The sequence below is a fragment of the Rhinopithecus roxellana genome, chromosome 22 (genome assembly GCF_007565055.1).
Source record: "Rhinopithecus roxellana isolate Shanxi Qingling chromosome 22, ASM756505v1, whole genome shotgun sequence".
NCBI classification, from domain to species: domain Eukaryota; kingdom Metazoa; phylum Chordata; class Mammalia; order Primates; family Cercopithecidae; genus Rhinopithecus; species Rhinopithecus roxellana.
The window spans coordinates 4013672-4039313 of NC_044570.1; the positions used below are offsets into that span (position 1 = coordinate 4013672).

At 38.1% G+C, this 25642-nt stretch overlaps 1 protein-coding gene and 1 non-coding gene across 2 annotated transcripts in view; one reads left to right on the forward strand and one right to left on the reverse strand.

The window, feature by feature from the left end:
• The first annotated feature begins 2779 nt into the window (after positions 1–2779).
• The window catches only part of LOC115895667 (ankyrin repeat domain-containing protein 62-like), a 37515-nt gene continuing 14652 nt past the window's right edge, over positions 2780–25642 (forward strand). Inside the window, 2 exon segments of the mRNA XM_030926321.1 lie at positions 2780–2793; positions 5073–5404. Of these exon segments, the coding sequence (XP_030782181.1) occupies positions 2780–2793; positions 5073–5404 (346 nt within the window).
• Positions 19543–19706, reverse strand: LOC115895703. The gene has a single exon (XR_004055845.1). It is a non-coding gene; the product is annotated as a U1 spliceosomal RNA (small nuclear RNA).

Consider the following 25642-nt stretch of genomic DNA (forward strand, 5'->3'; position numbering starts at 1 on the left):
GAAGAATCAATATCGTGAAAATGGTCATACTCCCCAAGGTTATTTATAGATTCAATGCTATCCCCATCAAGCTACCAATGAGTTTCTTCACAGAATTAGAAAAAACTGCTTTAAAGTTCATATGGAACCAAAAAAGAGCCCGCATTGCCAAGACAATCCTAAGTCAAAAGGACAAAGCTGGAGGCGTCACGCTACCTGACTTCAAACTATACTATAAGGCTACAGTAACCAAAACAGCATGGTACTGGTACCAAAACAGAGATATATACCAACGGAACAGAACAGAGTCCTCAGAAATAATACCGCACATCTACAGCCATCTGATCTTTGACAAAACTGAGAGAAACAAGAAATGGGGAAAGGTTTCCTTATTTAATAAATGGTGCTGGGAAAATTGGCTAGCCATAAGTCGACAGCTGAAACTGGATCCTTTCCTTACACCTTATACGAAGATTAATTCAAGATGGATTAGAGACTGAAATGTTAGACCTAATACCTTAAAAACCCTAGAAGAAAATCTAGGTAGTACCATTCAGGACATAGGCATTTGCAAGGACTTCATATCTAAAACACCAAAAGCAATGGCAGCAAAAGCAAAAATTCACAAATGGGATCTAATTAAACTAAAGAGCTTTTGCACAGCAAAAGAAACTACCATCAGAGTGAACAGGCAACCTACAGAATGGGAGAAAATTTTTGCAACCTACTCATCTGACAAAGGGCTAATATCCAGAATCTACAAAGAACTCAAACAAATATACAAGAAAAAAACAAACAACCCCATCAAAAAGTGGGCAAAGGATATGAACAGACATTTCTCAAAAGAAGATATTCATACAGCCAACAGACACATGAAAAAATGCTCATCATCACTCGCCAGCAGAGTAATGCAAATAAAAACCACAATGAGATACCATCTCACACCAGTTAGAATGGCAATCATTCAGAAGTCAGGAAACAACAGGTGTTGGAGAGGATGTGGAGAAATAGGAACACTTTTATACTGTTGGTGGGATTGTAATCTAGTTCAACCATTATGGAAAACAGTATGGCAATTCCTCAAAGATCTAGAACTAGATGTACCATATGACCCAGCCATCCCACTACTGGGTATACACCCAAAGGATTATAAATTATTCTACTACAAAGACACATGCACACATATGTTTATTGTGACACTATTCACAATAGCAAAGACTTGGAATCAACCCAAATGTCCATCTGTGACAGACTGGATTAAGAAAATGTGGCACATATACACCATGGAATACTATGCAGCCATAAAAAAGGATGAGTTTGCGTCCTTTGTAGGGACATGGATGCAGCTGCAAACCATCATTCTAAGCAAACTATCACAAGAAGAGAAAACCAAACACCGCATGTTCTCACTCATAGGTGGGAACTGAACAATGAGATCACTTGGACTCGGGAAGGGGATCATCACACACTGGGGCCTATCATGGGGAGGGGAGAGGAGGGAGGGATTGCATAGGGGAGTTATACATGATATAAATGATGAATTGATGGGTGCTGACGAGTAGGTGGGTGCAGCACACCAACATTGCATAAGTACACATATGTAACAAACCTGCACGTTATGCACATGTACCCTAGAACTTAAAGTATAATAAAATAAAAAAAAAGAAAAAGAAAATAATTACCTACCTGAAAATGGAAAGGGAAAGGAAAATAATTAGGCATTTGTTCTGCCAATACTGTGTATACTGCATTACAAGTAAGTCACATGCAAACAAATGATCAACTTCAAAAAAAAAAAAAAAAAAAAAAAAAAGAGTGACATAGAAAGTGTTGCGAGCATGTACACCTCGCCCTAGTCACCTGAATTCCCTGTTAACACCAGGTGCAACAGAGGAAGTCTGACCTTCAATTCCCCATCTTTCCTCCACCACCTACCAATAGTAACCATATCATGATTTTAGTTTATTTCTTAGTTGTCAATGAAGCTGTAAGTACCTGTGGAGTGTATATATTTAAATATATATTTTTTCGAACCAATACAGCAGAATATTGTGAGTTTTCTCTTGTAGGAATTATATTGGTACTGTGAATTCACCTGCATTTCCTCGTATTCTATGGGTGTATATATATTTTTTCTTTAGCTTTCTGTTTTCCTGGAGTTTCTAATTGCATTTTCTTCATTCTTTCTATTTAAAAATAATTATCTCCTTTTATCACATTCTTAAAATCTTCCAGCATTTCTAACTTCCCATCTGAAAAGTCACTTCTGGATACCTTTCTTCTTCCTCTTCCCATCCAACTGACATCTCTCTAGGTCTGGAATGGAACTGTCATTCCCATAGGTTTTATAATTTTCTGCCTGGGTTTTCAAATGTGAAATGCTATTTCACTACTGCGACTCCAGGACCAGTCTCTGAAAGCACTATCCGTTTTTCTTATGGTAAAATTTTTTAATTGTATGGGGTTTTGAAATATTTTTTAGATTCTGTCTTCCATTTTTTGAGAGTTAAACGTTGTAAGGAAATTTCAAGCTCTCTTTCCTAATCTCTGAATTTTCCTATCATCTTCCTAAATTTTGTTACTGTCTATCCATGCAGCATTTTATTTTTCTCTGGGATTGTAGTGAGCATGGGTTCTGAAATTTCCTTGCACAGAGTTTATGGTGCCAGGAGGAATAAAGAACTTAAAAACTCATTTCTCTGGTGACAGACAAGTTGTCAGCTTTGTCATAACTGTCTTTTATTGTTTGCTTTTTTTTTCAAACTGTTGGACACTCATGTTTACCTGTGCAATTAGTAGTATGGCTGAAATGGGGTTAGTCACAGGATCATTTCACACTGCGACAAGAGGAACTGGCATTTACGACAGGGGCCTACACACCGGAAAGGTGATCTCCTCTAGGAATCCATAAGCTTCCTTGTTTCCTCGGCAGACATCTTCACCTTTGGTTGCCCTGCTGCCACCTTAGCATGGAGATGCTCTTCCTCCACTTGCAACCTGACCACACAACTGTAGACTTTGTGCTCATGGACTTTTCCTTTCCCTTTGTCTTGAAGAGAGAAGATGCAACCCATTTCTCTACTATGATGGAACCAGAATGTCCTCTTGAATATTACTGCCTCTCCATCATAGGGCAGGTAAGCTTCTGCATGAAAGAAGAAATAGTAGAAAACAGACACGTGGACAGGAAGGTCACTTTGACCTCTAAATGTCCGGAGGGGCAGCTGGGTACTGTGTTAGCTGATCATTCTTTTGTGTGAGCCTTTCCCTCAAGCCTGTTTTGTGTCTGGGCTCAGGCCAATTTAACTAACATTATACAGTCTCACACGTTAGGAAAAGAAAAGAACCTGCCTTCTCAGGCCACAGCTTTCCAAAATGAAAAACCAGAGCTGAGCACAACAACAGTAGCTTGTCATTGAAAGGGACAGGTCTCCTGAGATTGTCTCCAGAAAGTCCAACATCATGGAAGGTAGTGGCAACTTGGAGTGATCAAGCTCGCTGGGGAGAGGGTCGACAACCATTACTGAGACTTGAGTATAAGGGTTTCCCCTCACAGTGTTAAGAAAGCTGCCAGGAAGTTTGGACTGCATGGAACTCACAGAAATACGCAAACTATCTGTAGTCAGATGGACTCTAGATTCCTCCTCACTAAGTAGGGCATCTCTGAAAGAAAGGCAGCAGCCCCAGTCAAGGGCTTATACATAAAACTCCCATCTCCCTCGGACAGACCACCTGGGAAAAGGTATGGCTGTGAGTGCAACTTCAGCAAACATAAACATTCCTGCCTGCCTGCTCTGAAGAGAGCAGAGTATCTGCTAGAACAGTGCCCAAGGACACACTGTCTTTTCAAGTGTGCACCTGACCCCTGTCCCTTATGACTTAGAGTCACCTGCCAGCAGGGGTCAACAGAAACTTCACACAGGAGAGCTCTGGCTGGAAAAAGTCAGCTACCACTGTGGGAAAAATCTTCCAATTCTTGCTGTTTCACCATCTCAGATGGTGATACCCAGGCAAACAGCATCTGAAGGAGACCTCCAGCAAACTCCAGCAGACCTACAGAACTGATGCCTGACTTTTAGATGAAAAACTAACAAACAGAAAGCAGTCACATCAACATCAACAGAAAGGACACACACACACACACACCCACACACACACACACACACAAAACCCAATCCCAAGGCCATCAGCATCAAAGATCCTAGGCAGATAAATCCACAAAAAATGAGGAATAATCAGTTGGCTTGGGTCTGTTTTGGGGCTATTCTGTTCCACTTATCCAATTGTCTATTAAATTATCAATGCCACATGCTTGTTTATTGAGCTAGCTTTAGTGCAGCTATTCATATCCATGTGTGGAAGTCCTTTAGCTTTATTGTTCTTCAGGCTTATTTCATCTATTCTAGGTTTAGGAAGAGGTTGTTGATTTATTTGCCTTGAATTTGCTTGGAATATGCCTGAATAATAATAAAGGTACTTCTCAAGAACAGGAAAGGTCTCTTCCTGTATTTATTTATTGAGAAAGATCTTGCTTTTTCACTCATGTTGGAGTGCCAAGGCACGATCTCAGCTCACTGAGATTCTTCCATTTCAATGCCCCAAGTAACTGGGACCACAGGGATTCACCACCAACCCCAGCTTATTGGTTCAGTATTTTTGGTAGAGATGAGGTTTCACCATGTTCCCCAGGCTGGTCTCCAACTCATGGGCTCAAGTGACCTGCCTGCCAAAGCCTTCCAAACTGCTGTGATTACAGGCAACTTCCACTGTGCCTAGCCTGTCTGCGCATCTACTCATATTTCTTTTGATTTCTCTCAGAGGTGACTCATTGTGTTCTGAGAGAAGTTTGCATATCTTGTTACCTTTATACTTAATGAATTCGATTTTGTGGGTAGCATTGTAAATGGTGTTTTAATATTTCAAATTCCTATTATTTCTGTGCAGTATTGCTGATATAGAAAAAATCAACTGAGTTTTGTCTATTGACCTCGTCTTTGCTTCTTTTTATCTCCATTGAAGGTATGGGAAGGTTGCCTCTATTTCACTTCCACTTCCTGAAAGTATCGTCTGAATTAATACACCCTGAATTTCAGAGATTTTCCATGGCTACCACCAGCAGGTGCACGGAGCCCACGCACTGATTTCACAAACCAGCTGTCTGAGGAGCAGGGTCTCCTCACAGTGCCTCGGACAGAGCTTCCTTCTCCTCAGGACACACCCAGGAGAGGCCATGTTTTCAGGGTACCTCGTGACACCTGTGGCCACATTTATGAGGAAGACGAAGCCTACTTCATCTCAGGACCCGCCCATGAGTGGCAGTGGCTATGGGACACCTGGAGTCGCGTCCACTATGAGGATGAAGACTCCTTTTCTGGACCTGCCAAGGAGGGGCTGTTGCTACAGGACACCTGGTGCTACATCCAGGGTGGGAATAAAGAACTGACCTCAGGACCCTCTCAGAAGAGGACATGGCATTGAGACATCTTGAGAGATAACTCACAAACTATAACTTTAGTCATTTTAACGTACACACTCTCTTTAAAACACTGGGGTTTCCTAAGCTTGAGATTTCTGCAATGGGCTTGCTATGCTGTCTTATTTTTAAGTCAAGCATACTGAGGTAAAAAAGTTTCAGTATTTTGTCCAAACTCTTTATCTTGGTGTTTTCACTATAGAATATGTGGATTTGCATGAATTATATCAGAGACATAGAAAGTGAACGTATGAGGCAAATGCATTGCAAGGGTAGCATTTGTCTAGGTCCACCTGCACATCAGGAGTTGATGGAAACATTCTTATTGTGAATAATGCTACTACAAACATTCTTGTACAAATTGGTGTAAATACACCTTAATTTTTGGGCAATATGCTGAATGTACATACAATTATTTGTGAAACTACTAGACTGTTTTCTAAATAAACTCCCTCTTTTATCTTCCCATTAGCAATTGGATGAGGTTCCCAAATTTTCCATACATTCACTAACATCTGTCATTTCTTCATGATTACAGGCCATTCTATTCAACATAAATTTGTATGTCATTGTGGTCAGATTTTCATTTTTCTGATATGCTTAGCTCTAGATTTGATGCGACAATAATAAAAAAGTCGGCGAGGCATGGTGCTGGGCACCTGTAATCTCAGCTATTTGGGATACTGAGACAGTAGAATTGCTTGAACCCAAGAGGTAGGGGTTGCAGTCAGTCGAGATTGCACCATTGCACTGCAGCTTGCATGGCAAGAGTGAAAGTCTGTCTCAAAAGAAAAATTGCAGAAATTGTATAGAAGATCTCATTTATCTCTAACTTTCTGCTCCTCTAACATCGTGTCATTTTCTCTATCTAATAAGTTGAGCACATAACACATTTTCTTTGGCAGGATAGTGTTAAAACACATGTGAAACGGATGCTAATTAGCAGATACAAAGAGGCCACATTGGGGTAAGAAAAGATTTATGGGTCTTTTATTTTAGCGACCGTTCATCTCAAAAAGGTCAACATCACTAATTATTAGAGAAATGCTAACCAAAACCACAATGAGATATCATCTGAGGCCAGTGAAAATGGAGATTACTAAAAACCCAGGAAACAATAGATGTCAGTGAGTTAATGGAGTCAGAGGAATACTTTACCTGTTGTTTGCAGTGTACATCAGTACAGACATTGTGGAAAAGTGTGTAGTAATTCATCAGATATTTAGAACAAGAAATACCCTGAACTCAGCAATTTCATTACTTGGTATGTTATATATTATATAATAAATTATTATATTGTATATCATATAAGAATATATAGTATATCATATTATATACTATACAATTGTATAAATATAATGTACATAAATATATTTCATATATATATGCATTTCCACCGGAAATAGTATTCTTGCAATTGAATGCATTGGAAAAACACTAGACAATGGTTTTTCAAAGATGAGAAGCAAAACTGTGTAGTAAATTCTAATTATTAATTACTTTTACTTTGTTTTAGGATTCTACTGTTGAGCAGCTACTGTTTTTCTCTCTGAGATTTTTGTTCTTTAAAAGAATTATTTGGGGAGTACATTTTCATAATAAGGCTAAAATCTCTGAGATACTATGACTGATATATTTATATTATCTGTGTTTCATAGCCATGCTTTTAAAAAAACTCTCTATTTATTTTTCTCAAATGAGAGCTTTTTCTGCTAAAGAAAGAAATTGTTCTTCAAATTAAGCTGTAGGAACTTGTAAAAATATTAGTTAAGTATTATCATCACACTGCCTATGAAAAGTATTCATTTGAAAATAAAGCGGTAAAAATGTTGGCTTATACTGGTAGATCCACTATTTAAGATTTACCTCGAAATAGGTGAATATGAAATTCCTATATTTTGGTGTTCTTTCTACTCAAGCTCTTTATTATTATTATTATTATTATTATTATTACTATTATTTTACTTTTTTCTATAGACATTGATAGAAACTAAATTTAAAATCAGAATAGCTTAAAAGTAGTAAATGGTTTTCCTGCAATTTCTTCATTTTTTTTTTTTTCCTTTCAGCAGGCAGAAATAGTTTGTCTTTCAGCTACTGGTGTCTCAGCACTTATCATTTATAGAAATTACAAATCACACTTTCTGTGATTCTGTTTCCTAGACCCAGTAAATTATATCATATAAACATCGCAGTCAGGGTAGCTTTAATTTTAGTAGAATCTTCATATGGAATGTTCACCAATGTTTGGTTAACAGCCACTATTGGAAGAACAATTGGAATGGAAGTTCTGGTACTATAGCCCGTTATAGGGTGTTGAATTTAACACACATAGATATGGTTAATCGTAACAGCAGGAAGCAAATGAAACAGACAGAATATAAAATTTCAAAGTAGGTATCGTACCTTTGCAGTTGGTTGCTTGTGCTTTATGTTGTCTCAGCAGCGTACTGTGGCACGCATATCTGCCTTGCTCCTTTTTCTATTCAGTGAGCTTCTCCAGGGCAGAAACTGGGTGTTGTTTATTTCTTCCTCACAAACTTAAGACACAAGGAAAATCATACAGAAACCTCTTAGATCCTTGGAAACCAACTGTATTTTGCTCTATGTCTACAATCATGTTTTGACTTTCAGAGAGTCTGATGTCTACAATCATGTTTTGACTTTCAGAGAGTCTGAATATAATCCCTTTCCTTCCACAACTAGAGTTAACAGGTATATTTATTGAGTGTTAATAATTCTGATTTCATCATGTAAATAACCTTACATAATTTGGAAAATGCATTATTCTCAAAAGAAGATACGGAATTCTACAAACTCTAAGTAACTTATTCCCCCAGACTGCTGAGGGGGCGGAGCAAGATGGCCGAATAGGAACAACTCCAGTCTCCAACTCCCAGCGCGAGCGACACAGAAGACCGGTGATTTCTGCATTTTCAACTGAGGTACTGGGGTCATCTCACTAGGGAGTGCCGGACAATCGGTGCTGGTCAGCTGCTGCAGCCTGACCAGCGAGAGCTGAAGCAGGGCGAGGCATCGCCTCACCTGGAAGCGCAAGGGGGAAGGGGATCCGTTTTCCTAGCCAGGGGAACTGAGACACACAACACCTGGAAAATCGGGTAACTCCCACCCCAATACTGCGCTGTAAGCATACAGGCATTCCAGGAGAATATATCCCACACCTGGCCGGGAGGGTCCCACGCCCACGAAGCCTCCCTCACTGCTAACACAGCAGTCTGCCGCGATCTATCCGCAAGGCAGCAGCGAGGCTGGGGGAGGGGCGCCCGCCATTGCTGAGGCTTAAGTAGGTAAACAAAGCCGCTGGGAAGCTCGAACTGGGTGGAGCTCACAGCAGCTCAAGGAAGCCTGCCTGTCTCTGTAGTCTCCACCTCTGGGGACAGCGCACAGCTGAAGACCAACAGGGGAAGTAGCGGGAGCCGGTGCAGACGCGAACGACTCTGTCTGACAGCTTTGGGGAGAGCCGCGGATCTCCCAACGCGGAGGTTGAGATCTGAGAACGGACAGACTGCCTGCTCAGGTGTGTCCCTGACCCCTGAGTAGCCTAGCTGGGAGAAATCCCCCACTAGGGGCAGTCTGACACCCCACACCTCACAGGGTGGAGTACACCCCTGAGAGGACACTTCCAAAGGAAGAATCAGACAGGTACACTCGCTGTTCAGCAATATTCTATCTTCGGCAACCTCTGCTGCTGATACCCAGGCAAACAGGGTCTGGAGTGGACCTCAAGCAATCTCCAACAGACCAACAGAGAGTCCTTCTGACTGTCAGAAGGAAAACTATCAAACAGGAAGGACACCTATACCAAAACCCCATCAGTTCGTCACCACCATCAAAGACCAGAGACAGATAAAACCACAAAGATGGGGAAGAAGCAGGGCAGAAAAGCTGGAAATTCAAAAAATAAGAGCGCATCTCCCCCTGCAAAGGAGCGCAGCCCATCACCAGCAACGGATCAAAGCTGGTCAGAGAATGACTTGGACGAGAGGAGAGAAGAAGGCTTCAGTCCATCAAACTTATCAGAGCTAAAGGAGGAATTACGTACCCAGCGCAAAGAAACTAAAAATCTTGAAAAAAGAGTGGAAGAATTGACAGCTAGACTCATTAATGCAGAGAAGATCATAAACGAAATGACAGAGATGAAAACCATGACACGAGAAATACGTGACAAATGCACAAGCTTCAGTAACCGACTCGATCAACTGGAAGAAAGAGTATCAGCGATTGAAGATCAAATGAATGAAATGAAGCGAGAAGAGAAACCAAAAGAAAAAAGAAGAAAAAGAAATGAGCAAAGCCTGCAAGAAGTATGGGATTACGTAAAAAGACCAAATCTACGTCTGATTGGGGTGCCTGAAAGTGAGGGGGAAAATGGAACCAAGTTGGAAAACACTCTTCAGGATATCATCCAGGAGAACTTCCCCAACCTAGTAGGGCAGGACAACATTCAAATTCAGGAAATACAGAGAACGCCACAAAGATACTCCTCCAGAAGAGCAACTCCAAGACACATCATTGCCAGATTCACCAAAGTTGAAATGAAGGAAAAAATCTTAAGGGCAGCCAGAGAGAAAGGTCGGGTAACCCACAAAGGGAAGCCCATCAGACTAACAGCAGATCTCTCGGCAGAAACTCTACAAGCCAGAAGAGAGTGGGGGCCAATATTCAACGTTCTTAAAGAAAAGAATTTTAAACCCAGAATTTCATATCCAGCCAAACTAAGTTTCATAAGTGAAGGAGAAATAAAATCCTTTACAGATAAGCAAATGCTTAGAGATTTTGTCACCACCAGGCCTGCCTTACAAGAGACCCTGAAGGAAGCCCTAAACATGGAAAGGAACAACCGGTACCAGCCATCGCAAAAACTTGGCAAAATGTAAAGACCATCGAGGCTAGGAAGAAACTGCATCAACTAACGAGCAAAATAACCAGTTAATATCATAATGGCAGGATCAAGTTCACACATAACAATATTAACCTTAAATGTTAATGGACTAAATGCTCCAATTAAAAGACACAGACTGGCAAACTGGATAAAGAGTCAAGACCCATCAGTCTGCTGTATTCAGGAGACCCATCTCACATGCAGAGACATACATAGGCTCAAAATAAAGGGATGGAGGAAGATCTACCAAGCAAATGGAGAACAAAAAAAAGCAGGGGTTGCAATCCTAGTCTCTGATAAAACAGACTTTAAACCATCAAAGATCAAAAGAGACAAAGAAGGCCATTACATAATGGTAAAGGGATCAATTCAACAGGAAGAGCTAACTCTCCTAAATATATATGCACCCAATACAGGAGCACCCAGATTCATAAAGCAAGTCCTTAGAGACTTACAAAGAGACTTAGACTCCCATACAATAATAATGGGAGACTTCAACACTCCGCTGTCAACATTAGACAGATCAACGAGACAGAAAGTTAACAAGGATATCCAGGAATTGAACTCATCTCTGCACCAAGCGGACCTAATAGACATCTATAGAACTCTCCACCCCAAATCAACAGAATATACATTCTTCTCAGCACCACATCGCACTTATTCCAAAATTGACCACATAATTGGAAGTAAAGTACTCCTCAGCAAATGTAAAAGAACAGAAATTATAACAAACTGTCTCTCAGACCACAGTGCAATCAAACTAGAACTCAGGACTAAGAAACTCAATCAAAACCGCTCAACTACATGGAAACTGAACAACCTGCTCCTGAATGACTACTGGGTACATAACGAAATGAAAGCGGAAATAAAGATGTTCTTTGAAAACCAATGAGAACAAAGATACAACATACCAGAATCTCTGGGACACATTTAAAGCAGTGTGTAGAGGGAAATTTATAGCACTAAATGCCCACAAGAGAAAGCAGGAAAGATCTAAAATTGACACTCTAACATCACAATTAAAAGAACTAGAGAGGCAAGAGCAATCACATTCAAAAGCTAGCAGAAGGCAAGAAATAACTAAGATCAGAGCAGAACTGAAGGAGATAGAGACACAAAAAACCCTCCAAAAAATCAATGAATCCAGGAGTTGGTTTTTTGAAAAGATCAACAAAATTGACAGACCGCTAGCAAGGCTAATAAAGAAAAAAAGAGAGAGGAATCAAATAGATGCAATAAAAAATGATAAAGGGGATATCACCACTGACCCCACAGAAATACAAACTACCATCAGAGAATACTATAAACGCCTCTACGCAAATCAACTAGAAAATCTAGAAGAAATGGATAATTTCCTGGACACTTACACTCTCCCAAGGCTAAACCAGGAAGAAGTTGAATCCCTGAATAGACCAATAGCAGGCTCTGAAATTGAGGCAACAATTAATAGCCTACCCACCAAAAAAAGTCCAGGACCAGATGGATTCACAGCTGAATTCTACCAGAGGTACAAGGAGGAGCTGGTACCATTCCTTCTGAAACTATTCCAATCAATAGAAAAAGAGGGAATCCTCCCTAACTCATTTTATGAGGCCAACATCATCCTGATACCAAAGCCTGGCAGAGACACAACAAAAAAAGAGAATTTTAGACCAATATCCCTGATGAACATTGATGCAAAAATCCTCAATAAAATACTGGCAAACCGGATTCAGCAGCACATCAAAAAGCTTATCCACCATGATCAAGTGGGCTTCATCCCTGGGATGCAAGGCTGGTTCAACATTCGCAAATCAATAAACGTAATCCAGCATATAAACAGAACCAAAGACAAGAACCACATGATTGTCTCAATAGATGCAGAAAAGGCTTTTGACAAAATTCAACAGCCCTTCATGCTAAAAACGCTCAATAAATTCGGTATTGATGGAACGTACCTCAAAATAATAAGAGCTATTTATGACAAACCCACAGCTAATATCATACTGAATGGGCAAAAACTGGAAAAATTCCCTTTGAAAACTGGCACAAGACAGGGATGCCCTCTCTCACCACTCCTATTCAACATAGTGTTGGAAGTTCTGGCTAGTGCAATCAGGCAAGAGAAAGAAATCAAGGGTATCCAGTTAGGAAAAGAAGAAGTCAAATTGTCCCTGTTTGCAGATGACATGATTGTATATTTAGAAAACCCCATTGTCTCAGCCCAAAATCTCCTTAAGCTGATAAGCAACTTCAGCAAAGTCTCAGGATACAAAATTAATGTGCAAAAATCACAAGCATTCTTATACACCAGCAACAGACAAGCAGAGAGCCAAATCAGGAATGAACTTCCATTCACAATTGCTTCAAAGAGAATAAAATACCTAGGAATCCAGCTTACAAGGGATGTAAAGGACCTCTTCAAGGAGAACTACAAACCACTGCTCAGTGAAATCAAAGAGGACACAAACAAATGGAAGAACATACCATGCTCATGGATAGGAAGAATCAATATCGTGAAAATGGCCATACTCCCCAAGGTTATTTATAGATTCAATGCCATCCCCATCAAGCTACCAATGAGTTTCTTCACAGAATTGGAAAAAACTGCTTTAAAGTTCATATGGAACCAAAAAAGAGCCCGCATTGCCAAGACAATCCTAAGTCAAAAGGACAAAGCTGGAGGCGTCACGCTACCTGACTTCAAACTATACTACAAGGCTACAGTAACCAAAACAGCATGGTACTGGTACCAAAACAGAGATATAGACCAATGGAACAGAACAGAGTCCTCAGAAATAATACCGCACATCTACAGCCATCTGATCTTTGACAAACCTGAGAGAAACAAGAAATGGGGAAAGGATTCCCTATTTAATAAATGGTGCTGGGAAAATTGGCTAGCCATAAGTAGAAAGCTGAAACTGGATCCTTTCCTTACCCCTTATACGAAGATTAATTCAAGATGGATTAGAGACTTAAATGTTAGACCTAATACCATAAAAACCCTAGAAGAAAATCTAGGTAGTACCATTCAGGACATAGGCATGGGCAAGGACTTCATGTCTAAAACACCAAAAGCAACGGCAGCAAAAGCCAAAATTGACAAATGGGATCTAATTAAACTAAAGAGCTTTTGCACAGCAAAAGAAACTACCATCAGAGTGAACAGGCAACCTACAGAATGGGAGAAAATTTTTGCAACCTACTCATCTGACAAAGGGCTAATATCCAGAATCTACAAAGAACTCAAACAAATATACGAGAAAAAAACAAACAACCCCATCAAAAAGTGGGGAAAGGATATGAACAGACATTTCTCAAAAGAAGATATTCATACAGCCAACAGACACATGAAAAAATGCTCATCATCACTGGCCATCAGAGAAATGCAAATCAAAACCACAATGAGATACCATCTCACACCAGTTAGAATGGCAATCATTAAGAAGTCAGGAAACAACAGGTGTTGGAGAGGATGTGGAGAAATAGGAACACTTTTACACTGTTGGTGGGATTGTAAACTAGTTCAACCATTATGGAAAACAGTATGGCAATTCCTCAAGGATCTAGAACTAGATGTACCATATGACCCAGCCATCCCACTACTGGGTATATACCCAAAGGATTATAAATTAGTCTACTACAAAGACACATGTACACGTATGTTTATTGCGGCACTATTCACAATAGCAAAGACTTGGAATCAACCCAAATGTCCATCTGTGACAGACTGGATTAAGAAAATGTGGCACATATACACCATGGAATACTATGCAGCCATAAAAAAGGATGAGTTTGCGTCCTTTGTAGGGACATGGATGCAGCTGGAAACCATCATTCTTAGCAAACTATCACAAGAAGAGAAAACCAAACACCGCATGTTCTCACTCATAGGTGGGAACTGAACAATGAGATCACTTGGACTCGGGAAGGGGAACATCACACACTGGGGTCTATCATGGGGAGGGGGGAGGGGGGAGGAGGGAGGGATTGCATTGGGGAGTTATACATGATATAAATGATGAATTGATGGGTGCTGACGAGTTGATGGGTGCAGCACACCAACATGGCATAAGTTTACATATGTAACAAACCTGCACGTTATGCACATGTACCCTAGAACTTAAAGTATAATAAAAAAAAAAAAAAAAAAAAAAAAAAAAAAAAAAAAAAAAACTTATTCCCCCAGAGTTACTCGTGGCAGAGGACTCATTCACCTTTAGTCCTGCTTACTTGATCAAACTTTACTATATTACATAACCTCTAGTGTATGTTATTATTTTACCTCTCTATTCTGATAACTTTTCTGTGAACTCAGTTATAATAGCCCACGTGTGAGATAAGCAATCATAGTAAAAAATAAAAAGTAAATTGAGTACTTTGAAAATTAGGAGTATTTTATATATGTGTGTGTGTGTGTGTGTGTGTGTGTGTGTGTGTGTGTGTGTATATATATATATATATATATATCATTGTATTCAGTAGCTTTTGGTATTTGTTTCAACTTATTTGCTTATATTTATATAAAAACCTCAATACCTTAACCAAACACAATTCAGAAAAGAAAGGCTTCACTAAGGGACATTATATTAAATGAAATTGCCAGGAAATATAAAGGACAAGGATTGCAAGATTTTACTTATATGTGAGAAATAACAAAGTAGATCTTACAGAGGCAGAGAAAAGAATGACAGATTGTTATAGGCTGTGAAAGACGCTGAGCAAACCAATATGTCCATTAGTTAATAGGTAAAACATATGGTTAGAAGGAATAGGTTTTAAAGTTTGATTGTGTAGACGGGAGATTACAGGTGTGAATAATGTATTATAAATTTCAAAATAACTAGAAGTTTATATTTCGAAAGTTGTTTAAACAAATATGTCATATATGACTGAAATGATTAATATACCAATTACCAATATGCCACTTAAAAATGTGGTCATGGTTCATTGGGTGCATGTATCAAAATAATACTGCTACTTTGTAAATATGTAAAATTATAATGTATCAATTTAAAAAGCAATAAATGGTAGTGTATTCAAATAAAAAGTTTCACAAAAGCTGTCCATTTCTGAATGTCGAAAAGCTCTTTCTCTCTATGCCACAGGCCTTCGTGATTGATATTCTGATTTTAGAAGTACTTGCAACATGTTCGTTGGCAGAATGAGGCCGTGGCAGAAAACCCATGCATGCCCCTCTTCAGCATTCATTGGAAATTGTGGTCCAGGGCACTCCTGGATGCCACGAAACAATATACCCCATTGGAAAGATAATTATTAATCTGTCTTGCCTTGGCGTTGAGACTGCTTCTTTGACTGAAGCCCATAAAATAATTGTAAAACTTGCAACACCTATAATATGTTGGGCAAATTAGGGAAACAACCTAAAGATAAGTGCTCAGAATACTTCTGAAATGACATTTAAAAATTGGCTGTATAGTGGAAAATGCTACCAGGGAATTGCAAGAGAATGCTCATCCTGTTCAAGAGCAGGTCACCGGGTATTTTCTAGCATCGAGTTTGGAAACATCTCAGGAATTACTGGATCACACTATCACATGGGCAGTGCCCTTTGAAGAGCTCCCTGATGACAATAACAGCCTGCTTGGTTGATGAATGGCAGTTTCAAGGTGGATGAACAATGTCCTGTTGGCAGGCTTTCAGAGAGACCTGTGAAATGAAAAAAACAATTGAAGGTGGAAGGAGCAAATTAGCTCAGTGATTGAACTTCATGCTCTTTTTCTACTTATGGATTAAAAACATTACACCATTATTTTATAAAGGCAATTGTTTGAATTTATGAGTACTAAATAGTAATCAATGCCCTGGCCATGTGAACAACAGAAAACTGGACTTTCAAACAGATGTCAGTATGTGACACATGGGCTTTCAATGGACTGAGTCACACCCTGGCATCCACATTGCAGTAAAAGTTTAAGGAGTACATGAAAGGAATACATATTGATTCCCATTTGAAGAATCCTCTCAAAGATGATTGGGAGGTGATTAGAAACATGACATTATGATGTGTTCACTTGAAGTGGCGACCTTGTAGAGGTGCAGCAGTAATGCAGAGATAAGATTAATCTACACTTATTTCTCTTGTACTCTCTAAGAAACACAAATTCCAAAATCGAAGTCTAGGCCAGAAGGGAAACATAGACTGCAAATAACAATAGGGCCAAATAGGAAAGCCCATAATAGTTGGATTACAAGGTCCCAATACCAGTAGTCCTGATAGTGTCTTTGTAGGTCTTGACTAACGTAGATTGCATTTTTGAATTCATAGTGGTCGATGCTAATGCTTATTATACTCTAAAAATATAAATACATAGTATATTGTAACCAGTTTGAACAAACGAATTGCTGTCCCTCATACTATGCACCACATTTCATATCCCATTGTTTCCCACAATGGGCATGGAGATATTACATCGAATGAAAACAATTATATGAATTATTTAAAATCAGAATGCACTTATATCTTCAGCAAACCATACATCTAACAACAAAAGTTTTAAGATAATATAGAAATAAACCAGGCGACCTACTGCTTTCAAGGAAAATTGTGACTGGTTACCAAAGCAGTCAGAAATCTTGGTTCAATGGTACTTCAAAGTACTGTGCGTTCTAATAATATGTACTTCGCTGGAATTCGATGTGGCCAAGTTTCAGAGGCATCACTTAAATTCTACCACAAAAGTGCCCCCAGCTCAAAAATTACAATCTACCATGTCACACATTGTGACATATGAAAATGGTGCATATTGCTTTTAATATTTTAGAATTTCTATTAAAAATATTTCAATGTTCTTTATCTCAAAAATAAATAAAACTATCAAACATTAAAGATGAAGAACTCATAGAGTAAAAATCGGCTTTTTAAAAATATTTTTCCCCTGTTTTATATTTTTCTGATTATAAAAAAAATAAGATTTCTGAGCAATACAGCTTTTACTCTGGGCAACTGTTAAAATTTAGGTAATTCCATCCCTTGGCTTAGTGAACTTGGTGAGAAGTCATGCTAACTGTTACAGCACGAGAAAAGCTTTCAAATGATTAACATGGCTGGGTGCTATGGCTCACCACCTGTAATCCCAGCACTTTGAGAGGCTGAGGCAGGTGGATCGCAAGGTCAGGAGATCCAGACCACCCTGGATAATAAGGTGAAACCCTGTCTCTACCAAATATATATAATTAGACAGGTGTGATAGCACATGAGTGTAATGCCAGCTACTTGGGAGGCTGAGGCAGGATAATTGTCTGAACATGGGGCAGTGAGAGTAGTAGTGGGCCAAGTTTGAAAGCACCACACTCCAGCCCTGGCAACTAGAGTAAAACCCAAGGGGGAAAAAAAAGAGAGAAAGAAAGAAAGGAAGGAAGGAGGAAATGAAGAGAGAGAGAGAGAGAAGAAATGAGAGAGACAGAGAGACAGAAGAGACAGAGAAAGAAGAAAGAAAGAAAGAAAGAAAGAAAGAAAGAAAGAAAGAAAGAAAGAAAGAAAGAAAGAAAGAAAGAAAGAAAGAAAGAGAGAGAAAGAGAGAGAGAGAGAGAGAAAGAAAGAAAGAAAGAAAGAAAGAAAGAAAGAAAGAAAGAAAGAAAGAAAGAAAGAAAGAAATAAAAGAAAGAGAGAGAGAGAAAGGAAGGAAGGAAAGAAAGAGGGGAAAGAAAGAAAGAGAGGGAATAAAAGGAAAGAAAGAAAAGAGAAGAAAAGAAGAGAGAACAAAAGAAAATTCCATTACACATGTTGTGGCTAATCTTCCCAGGATATTTTTAAAAATATTTGTTTTGGGCCGGGCGCGGTGGCTTAAGGCTGTAATCCCAGCACTATGGGAGGCCGATACGGGCGGATCACGAGGTCAGGAGATCGAGACCATCCTGGCTAACACCGTGAAACCCCGTCTCTACTAAAAAATACATAAAACTAGCCGGGTGAGGTGGCGGGCGCCTGTAGTCCCAGCTACTCGGGAGGCTGAGGCAGGAGAATGGCATAAACCCGGGAGGCGGAGCTTGCAGTGAGCTGAGATCCTGCCACTGCACTCCAGCCTGGGTGACAGAGCAAGACTCCATCTCAAAAAAAAAAAAAAAAAAAAAAAAAAAAAATTTGTTTTAACTTAGAAGTGCTCATAAATGGTTATTATTTGTATTTTTGGTCAGTATTTGCTTTCTTAGTAAACTATGTATTAAAGGCCATAAAACTTTTAATTTTTACTGCCTGTGTATTTTGAGAAAGACTAAATAAGTCACTTGATGCTCTTATTGAAATATCAAACATTTTTATGAACTAGGACAAGGCAGTACTTAATTCCAAAGAAAATATAACAAGGGCAAAATAAAACATGATCCTACTTGAAGTATTCTTCCTCTAATCCTCTTGCCAAAGCTGTCATAGATAATTTTTTTAAATTTGCAGTCACAGCTAATATGTTATAAAATATGTAAGAAAATAATAATGGAATACCATATAAGTAAAGATCAAAATTAGTTTGAAAAATAAAAATAAAACTTTATTTACTTATTTTACCTGTTGATACATAAAGCCCGTTGGAAGAGGATATAATGGAGCATCTTCTCTTGGAGAAGACTTATGCTCATCTAAGGCATCTTGGTCATCTGGCTGCAGATTATATCTATTTAAAAAGATTGACAATTTGATTATAAAAGTAACTTTATACCTTCTATTTAATTTTCTTCATTTCGAATACGCTTTTCATAAATGCAGGAAAGCTGACACCTTTAACATCTTCACAACTCGTGCAAATGATTTGTTATTCCGGGAAAAATCTGAGTTATTTTAGCTACATAGTTTCTAGTCCATTTCGCACAAATCATTTCCAAAAGGAAACTGACTTTTCAAGACCAAGAAAACCAACGCTAACCGTTTAATAAAATAAATACTTTAAGGGCAATATTAATACATAAATGTGGGCCCATACATTTAAAAATTACTTCTCTATCTCCCAGATTTATCGGCTGCCCTTTGGGGTTTTCCCGCAGCCCCTTAGCTAGATAAAGTTCTCAAGCATTTGTAACTGTCATCCTAGCACTGCTTGATCTTTCTAAGAAATAGCCATTTGATGTCTATTGTTTTCTACTGGAGGAGACCAATTTTTGAAGGCACCCTGAATTGTTTCAGTATATGGTCTTCTTTCAAGTTTCTATATTCACTAAATGAGTAAAATTTCTTTCTTTTCTTTTATTTTTCCACAGGAAAATGCAAATACAGTCCTTCACTTCCACAAATTATGCAGCTGCGTTTCCCCCATTTGGGTAAACCGCAGGGGTCAGCACATCCAGAGTTCAATAGATCTGCCTTGTCCTGCGAAAGCCACCATCGTGATCATGACATCTCCTCTGGCAGGGAAGTATCCATTTTCTTTTTATGACTTCGATTTTCCTTAGAAAGAAGAGTATAATTCTAGTGGATAGTATATGTAGACAAAACATTTTAAATTTGTTACAATGTATAGTTTAATAAATTAAACTACAACTATAAATGTGATAGCATTTTTTTAAAAAATTCAGTATCAGCTTAAAATGTTAAATTCAGTCATCCATGATTACTCTTTTAAAACACATTTCTTAATTCTGAAACAGGCTCCTACAAAATTGTGAGAAAACACTATGGCAACCAACGAAACAACTACTAAATAAAGCTACCATACATTTTATGCACTGATATGCTCATTTTTGCTACTGACTCTTTGAGTGTTCTATGGTATTTAACAGCCATTCTAGGTCTTCTGGAATTTTATTATGTGCACTATGAGCTTTAAAAATAAGCAGATAAAAATAATTTCTAATATCTAGTAGCAGCTTATATTTTACTGCCTCATATGTGCCATTCAGAACAAGTTTTTGAGTTAATATAACTAATATTTGAGTTAGTTTCCTAAGCGGGTAACATTAGGAAATCCATTTCACAAATAAAAAATCAATTACAGTCAGGAGAAATACTTTGCAAAATATCACAGATTTAGCCAGTTGAGGAGGTAGCTAGCAACCTGACTCAAATATCTGACCTCTTGGCATATTACAAATTTAAAATGTTTTGTCTAAATATACAATCCACGCATTACTACAAGTGAATTAAATACAGTAATGCTATATTAATTTTCATAGTTCTGTCTTTTATTCCATACCTAGGATTATGCTCTGTGGCCCAGGCTGGACTACAGTGGCCTGATGCGAGCTCATATCTCAATGAGGCCTCACACTCCGAGATTCAAGGAATACTCCTGCCTCCGCCTTCCAAATGCTTGGGAATGCAGAAGTGCATCACCATGTCCAACTCTCCTCATTATTTTTACTAAAGACGAGTATCCTTTGAAGACTACCTCTTTTAAGAAAAAAAAAAAAAAAAAAAAAAAAAAACGTATTGTTCACTCATTTTTCCGAAACAACAGTTTAGAACGTAAAGCAAGGATCCCATGATTATAAAACAACGGTATAAATTGGCAGTACAAAATTGATTTAAATTCTAATAGTACAGGAACACATATGACTGATAAAGTAATTTTCAATGACAACAATCAAATTTTCATGATTTGCTAATGACCAGTCATTTTGTTTCAGTTATGACTGCAGTGCAGCAAATCTAGACTGCCAACTGTTTACTCCTCTTAGGAGTCAATATTAAAAATTGCAAAAATGACTTCTGTCTTTTTTCATTACAACGACAGATAAATAAAATAGTTTTTCTCCCTTTACCATGTCTCATACTGAACATAATCATATTATACTCCAATTCAGAAGCCAGGATTTTTGTTTTTGCTATAGAAGCATTTATAATATGAATTTTGTTTGAAAAAAGTAATTTTTATAATCTAATGATTTCAGGTAAAGAATAACATGGGTAGGCTTGTTGTAACAATTATAGTACATAATTCATTATCATGATCATACTCTCTTAAAAATTGAAATAAAATGAATCTATAAATTACGTTGGGCAGTAAGGTCATTTCCACGACATTGATTCTCCCTATCCATGAGCAGGGAATGTTCTTCCACTTGTTTGTGTCCTCTTTTATTTCCTTGAGTTGTAGTTTGTAGTTCTCCTCAAAGAGGTCCTTCACATCCCTTGTAAGTTGGATTCCTAGGTATTTTATTCTCTTTGAAGCAATTGTGAATGGGAGTTCACTCATGATTTGCCTCTCTGTCTGTCTGTTACTGGTGTATAGGAAAGATTGTGATTTTTGCACATTGATTTTGTATCCTGGGACTTTGCTGAAGTTGCTTATCAGCTTAAGGATATTCTGGGCTGAAACGATGGGGTTTTCTAAATACACAATCATATCATCTGCACACAGAGACAATGTGACTTGCTCTTTTCCTAATTAAAGACCCTTTTATTTCTTTCTCCTGCCTGATTGCCCTTGCCAGAACTTCCAAAGCAATGTTGAATAGGAGTGGTGAGAGAGGGCATCCCTGTCTTGTGCCAGTTTTCAAAGGCAATGCTCCCAGATTTTGCCCATTCAGTATGAAATTACCTGTGGGTTTGTCATAAAAAGCTCGATGCCATCCCCATCAACCTACCAATGACTTTCTCCACAGAATTGGAAGAAACCACTTTAAAGTTCATATGGAACCCAAAAAAGTGCCCACATTGCCAAGATAATCCTAAGCCAAAAGAACAAAGATGGAGGCATGATGCTACCTCACTTCAAACTATACTGCAAGGGTACAGTAACCAAAATAGCATGATGCTAGTACCACTACAGAGATATAGACCAATGGAACAGAACAGAGCCCTCAGAAATAATACCACACATCTATAACAGTATGATCTTTACAAACCGGATAAAAACAAGAAATGGGGCAAGGATTTCCGATTTAATAAATGGTGTTGGGTAAAGGGGCTAGCCATATGCAGAAAGCTGAAACTAAATCCCTTCCTTACATTTTATACAAATATTAATTCAAGATTGATTAAAGACTTAAATGTTAGACAGAAATCCATAAAAACCCTAGAAGAAACCTAGGCAATACCATTCAGGACATAGGCATAGGCAAGGACTACATGTCAAAAACACCAAAAGTAATGTCAACAAAAGCCAAAACTGACAAATGAGATCTAATGAAACTAAAGAGCTTCTGTACAGCAAGAGAATCTACCATCCAAGTAAACAGGCAATCTACAGAATGAGGAGAAATTTTTGCAGTCTACTCATCTGACAAAGGGCTAATATCCAGAACCTACAAAGAATTCAAACAAATTTACAAGAAAAAATGCATTAAAAATTGGATGAACAGTATGAGCAGACATTCTCAAAAAAAGATATTTATGCAGCCCACAGACACATGAAAAAATATTCAGCACCACTGACCATCAAAAAAATGCAAACCAAAACAACAATGAAATACCATCTCACACCACTTAGAATGGCGATCATTAAAAAGTCAGGAAACAACAGGTGCTGGAGAGGAGATGGAGAAATAGGAACACTTTTACACTGTTGGTGGGAGTGTAAATTAGTTCAACTATGGTGGAAGACAGTGTGGTGATTCCTCCAGGATCTAGAACTAGAGATACCATTTGACCTAGCCATCCCATTGCTGGGTATGTACCCAAAGGATTATAAATCATGTTGCTCTAAAGAGACATGAACACATATGTTTATTTTGGCACTATTCACAATAGCAAAGACTTGGAACCAACCCAAATGTCCACCAGTGAGAGAGTGGATTTTAAAAAATGGTGCACATATACACCATGGAATACTATGCAGCCATAAAAAAGGATGAGTTCATGTCATTTGTAGGGACATGTATGCAGCTGGAAACCATCATCCTCTGCAAACTGTCACAAGGACAAAAAACCAAACCCCAACTGTTCTCACTTATAGGTAGGGATTGAACAATGAGAACACTTGGACACAGGAAGGGGAACATCGCACACCGGGATTGGGGAGTGGAGAGGGATAGCATTAGGAGATACACCTAATGTAAATGATGAGTTGATGGGTGCAGCACAGCAACACGATGCACGTATATATATGTAAAAAACCTGTATGTTGTACATGTGTACCCTAGAACTTAAAGTATAATTTAAAGAAAACACACAGAAAAAAAAGAAAAATATATATAATAAAGTGAAAATCACGTCATTTGCCACATTATCAATAGTATCAAATGTTTTTATGTGCAATTTGGATTAGTATTATCTTTGCCTATATTGTTATCTGCTGTTTCGAACAGTGCTTGGTACAGAGCAGATGTTGATATATATCTGTTTAATGCTGCCTATTGAATAGACTAAATGTTAATTACAGAAAACATTTCATGCTTGTCTTAATAAGGAGAATAATAAATTCATACATGAAACCCACATTAATCCACAGCCACTATTTTTCACATTAACCCAACATGTATAACTTTAATCACTTTCTTGGATGAGATGAGGCTAAGATGTGATTTAGCCTTACTTTAGAGGAAATACATGCAGTTACATATTAAACAATGTATGACTGCAAACTGTTTTTATAATGGCATGAATTAAATTTCATTGATAAGAACTCTTAATGTCAATTGTACAACATTAATTGACCTGCTTGAAATTTATGATGGTGGACCAAAGAACAATTAGAAAATTTTAATTGTTAAAACCTAATATTTTCAGTTGTTTAAAATTTAAGTTTGTCACTTGCCTTTAATCATTTTGTTCTACAGATTTATAAAAACTTTCATTTATCATCAGGATTTCAGTAGTTTATTTTAATGTCTATTGAGTGAAAATTGTGTGTGTGTGTGAGAGAGAGAGAGAGAGCATGTGCGTATAGAGTTTCCAGATACATAATATGATTTGTTTCTAAAATCCTACAACAATAAAACTTTGTGTCTCCTGGCATCTTTGAGAAATTAATTGTGGTGCAATTGTTAGGCTTATTTTACTGCAGATGACACAAGTAAGAATTCTAGAAAAAGGCTAAAGATGTCTTTTTACCATAACCAGTTTTTTAAAAATTATCATTTTTCTCAAATCCAGCCAGGCATGGGGATGGACCCTGGTAATCCCAGCTACTCAGGAGGCTGATGCACAGAATTGCTTGAACCCAGGAGGTGGTGATGTCAGTGAGCTGAGATTGCACTCCTGCCCTGCAGCCTGGTCGACAGAGCAAAACTCTCTCAAAAGAACAAAACAGAACAAAAAAACCACACACATACACACACAAAACTCTTCTTCTTACATACCAATTAAACTAGCTATTTAGAGGCTATGGATTGTTTTTGGGTAACTTAATATTATATACCTTGCTAACATTAACACGTTAAAAAAAATTTACATTCTAGGACATTCTTTTCTATGACTTTTTTTCATTATTGCATCTATAGTAACACATGGATCCTTTTAGATGAGTCCAAATTTTGGACATTTGTATCCAACTCCCTATTACAATTTTCTATTTGGTGTCCCATATGCTTCTAAAATGCAATCCGCTCAAATAGGTTCTCTTTTTTCTATGAGTAAATTGCATTACTATTCCCTCAACTTATCAAATCACACTCGGGACACAGTGTTAACATCTCTTAACTGCCTCAAATATCCAAGTACCAATACAAACCTATTGTAACTTATAAAGAGCTTGTAATTCTCTCAACACATATGTTCCACATTGCCAGTTTCTCTAACATAGAGCACGCACATCTTTTTCTACAGGCAATTTTGAATACTTCCTTACTGTGGTCCATTGTGAAATTTTCCATGCTATAGCCAGTGAGATGTTACTAATTTGTGGTTCTCTAATGGTTTATCAAGTCACATGGAATATCTCACATAATTGCTAAAATGCCAAGTTATGCCAATAATAAATCTGTAACTACTGGCTGCTTTTTTTTTTTTTTTTTAAACTTAACAAAGCAACCGTTTTCTACTGCAAGATGCTATTTACCCTCCAAATCTAAATCACATAGTCCCTACAATTGACGGCAGAACTCTTTGTATTTTTCTGTCTATTATGCTTTGTATCTCACCTGGGCTGTTTATTCAGTGCTATGTTTTCAAAATCATAATTAAGGCAGATTCAAAATAATTTATCTAAAATTCACAAAGCTCAATTAAGACTTTTTATTTATTTATTTTTTTATTTATTTTTATTATACTTTAAGTTCTAAGGTACATGTGCATAACGTGCAGGTTTGTTACATATGTATATTTGCGCCATGTTGGTGTGCTGAACCCATCAACTCGTCAGCACCCATCAATTCATCATTTATATCATGTATAACTCCCCAATGCAATCCCTCCCCCCTTCCCCCTCCCCATGATAGGTCCCAGTGTGTGATGTTCCCCTTCCCGAGTCCAAGTG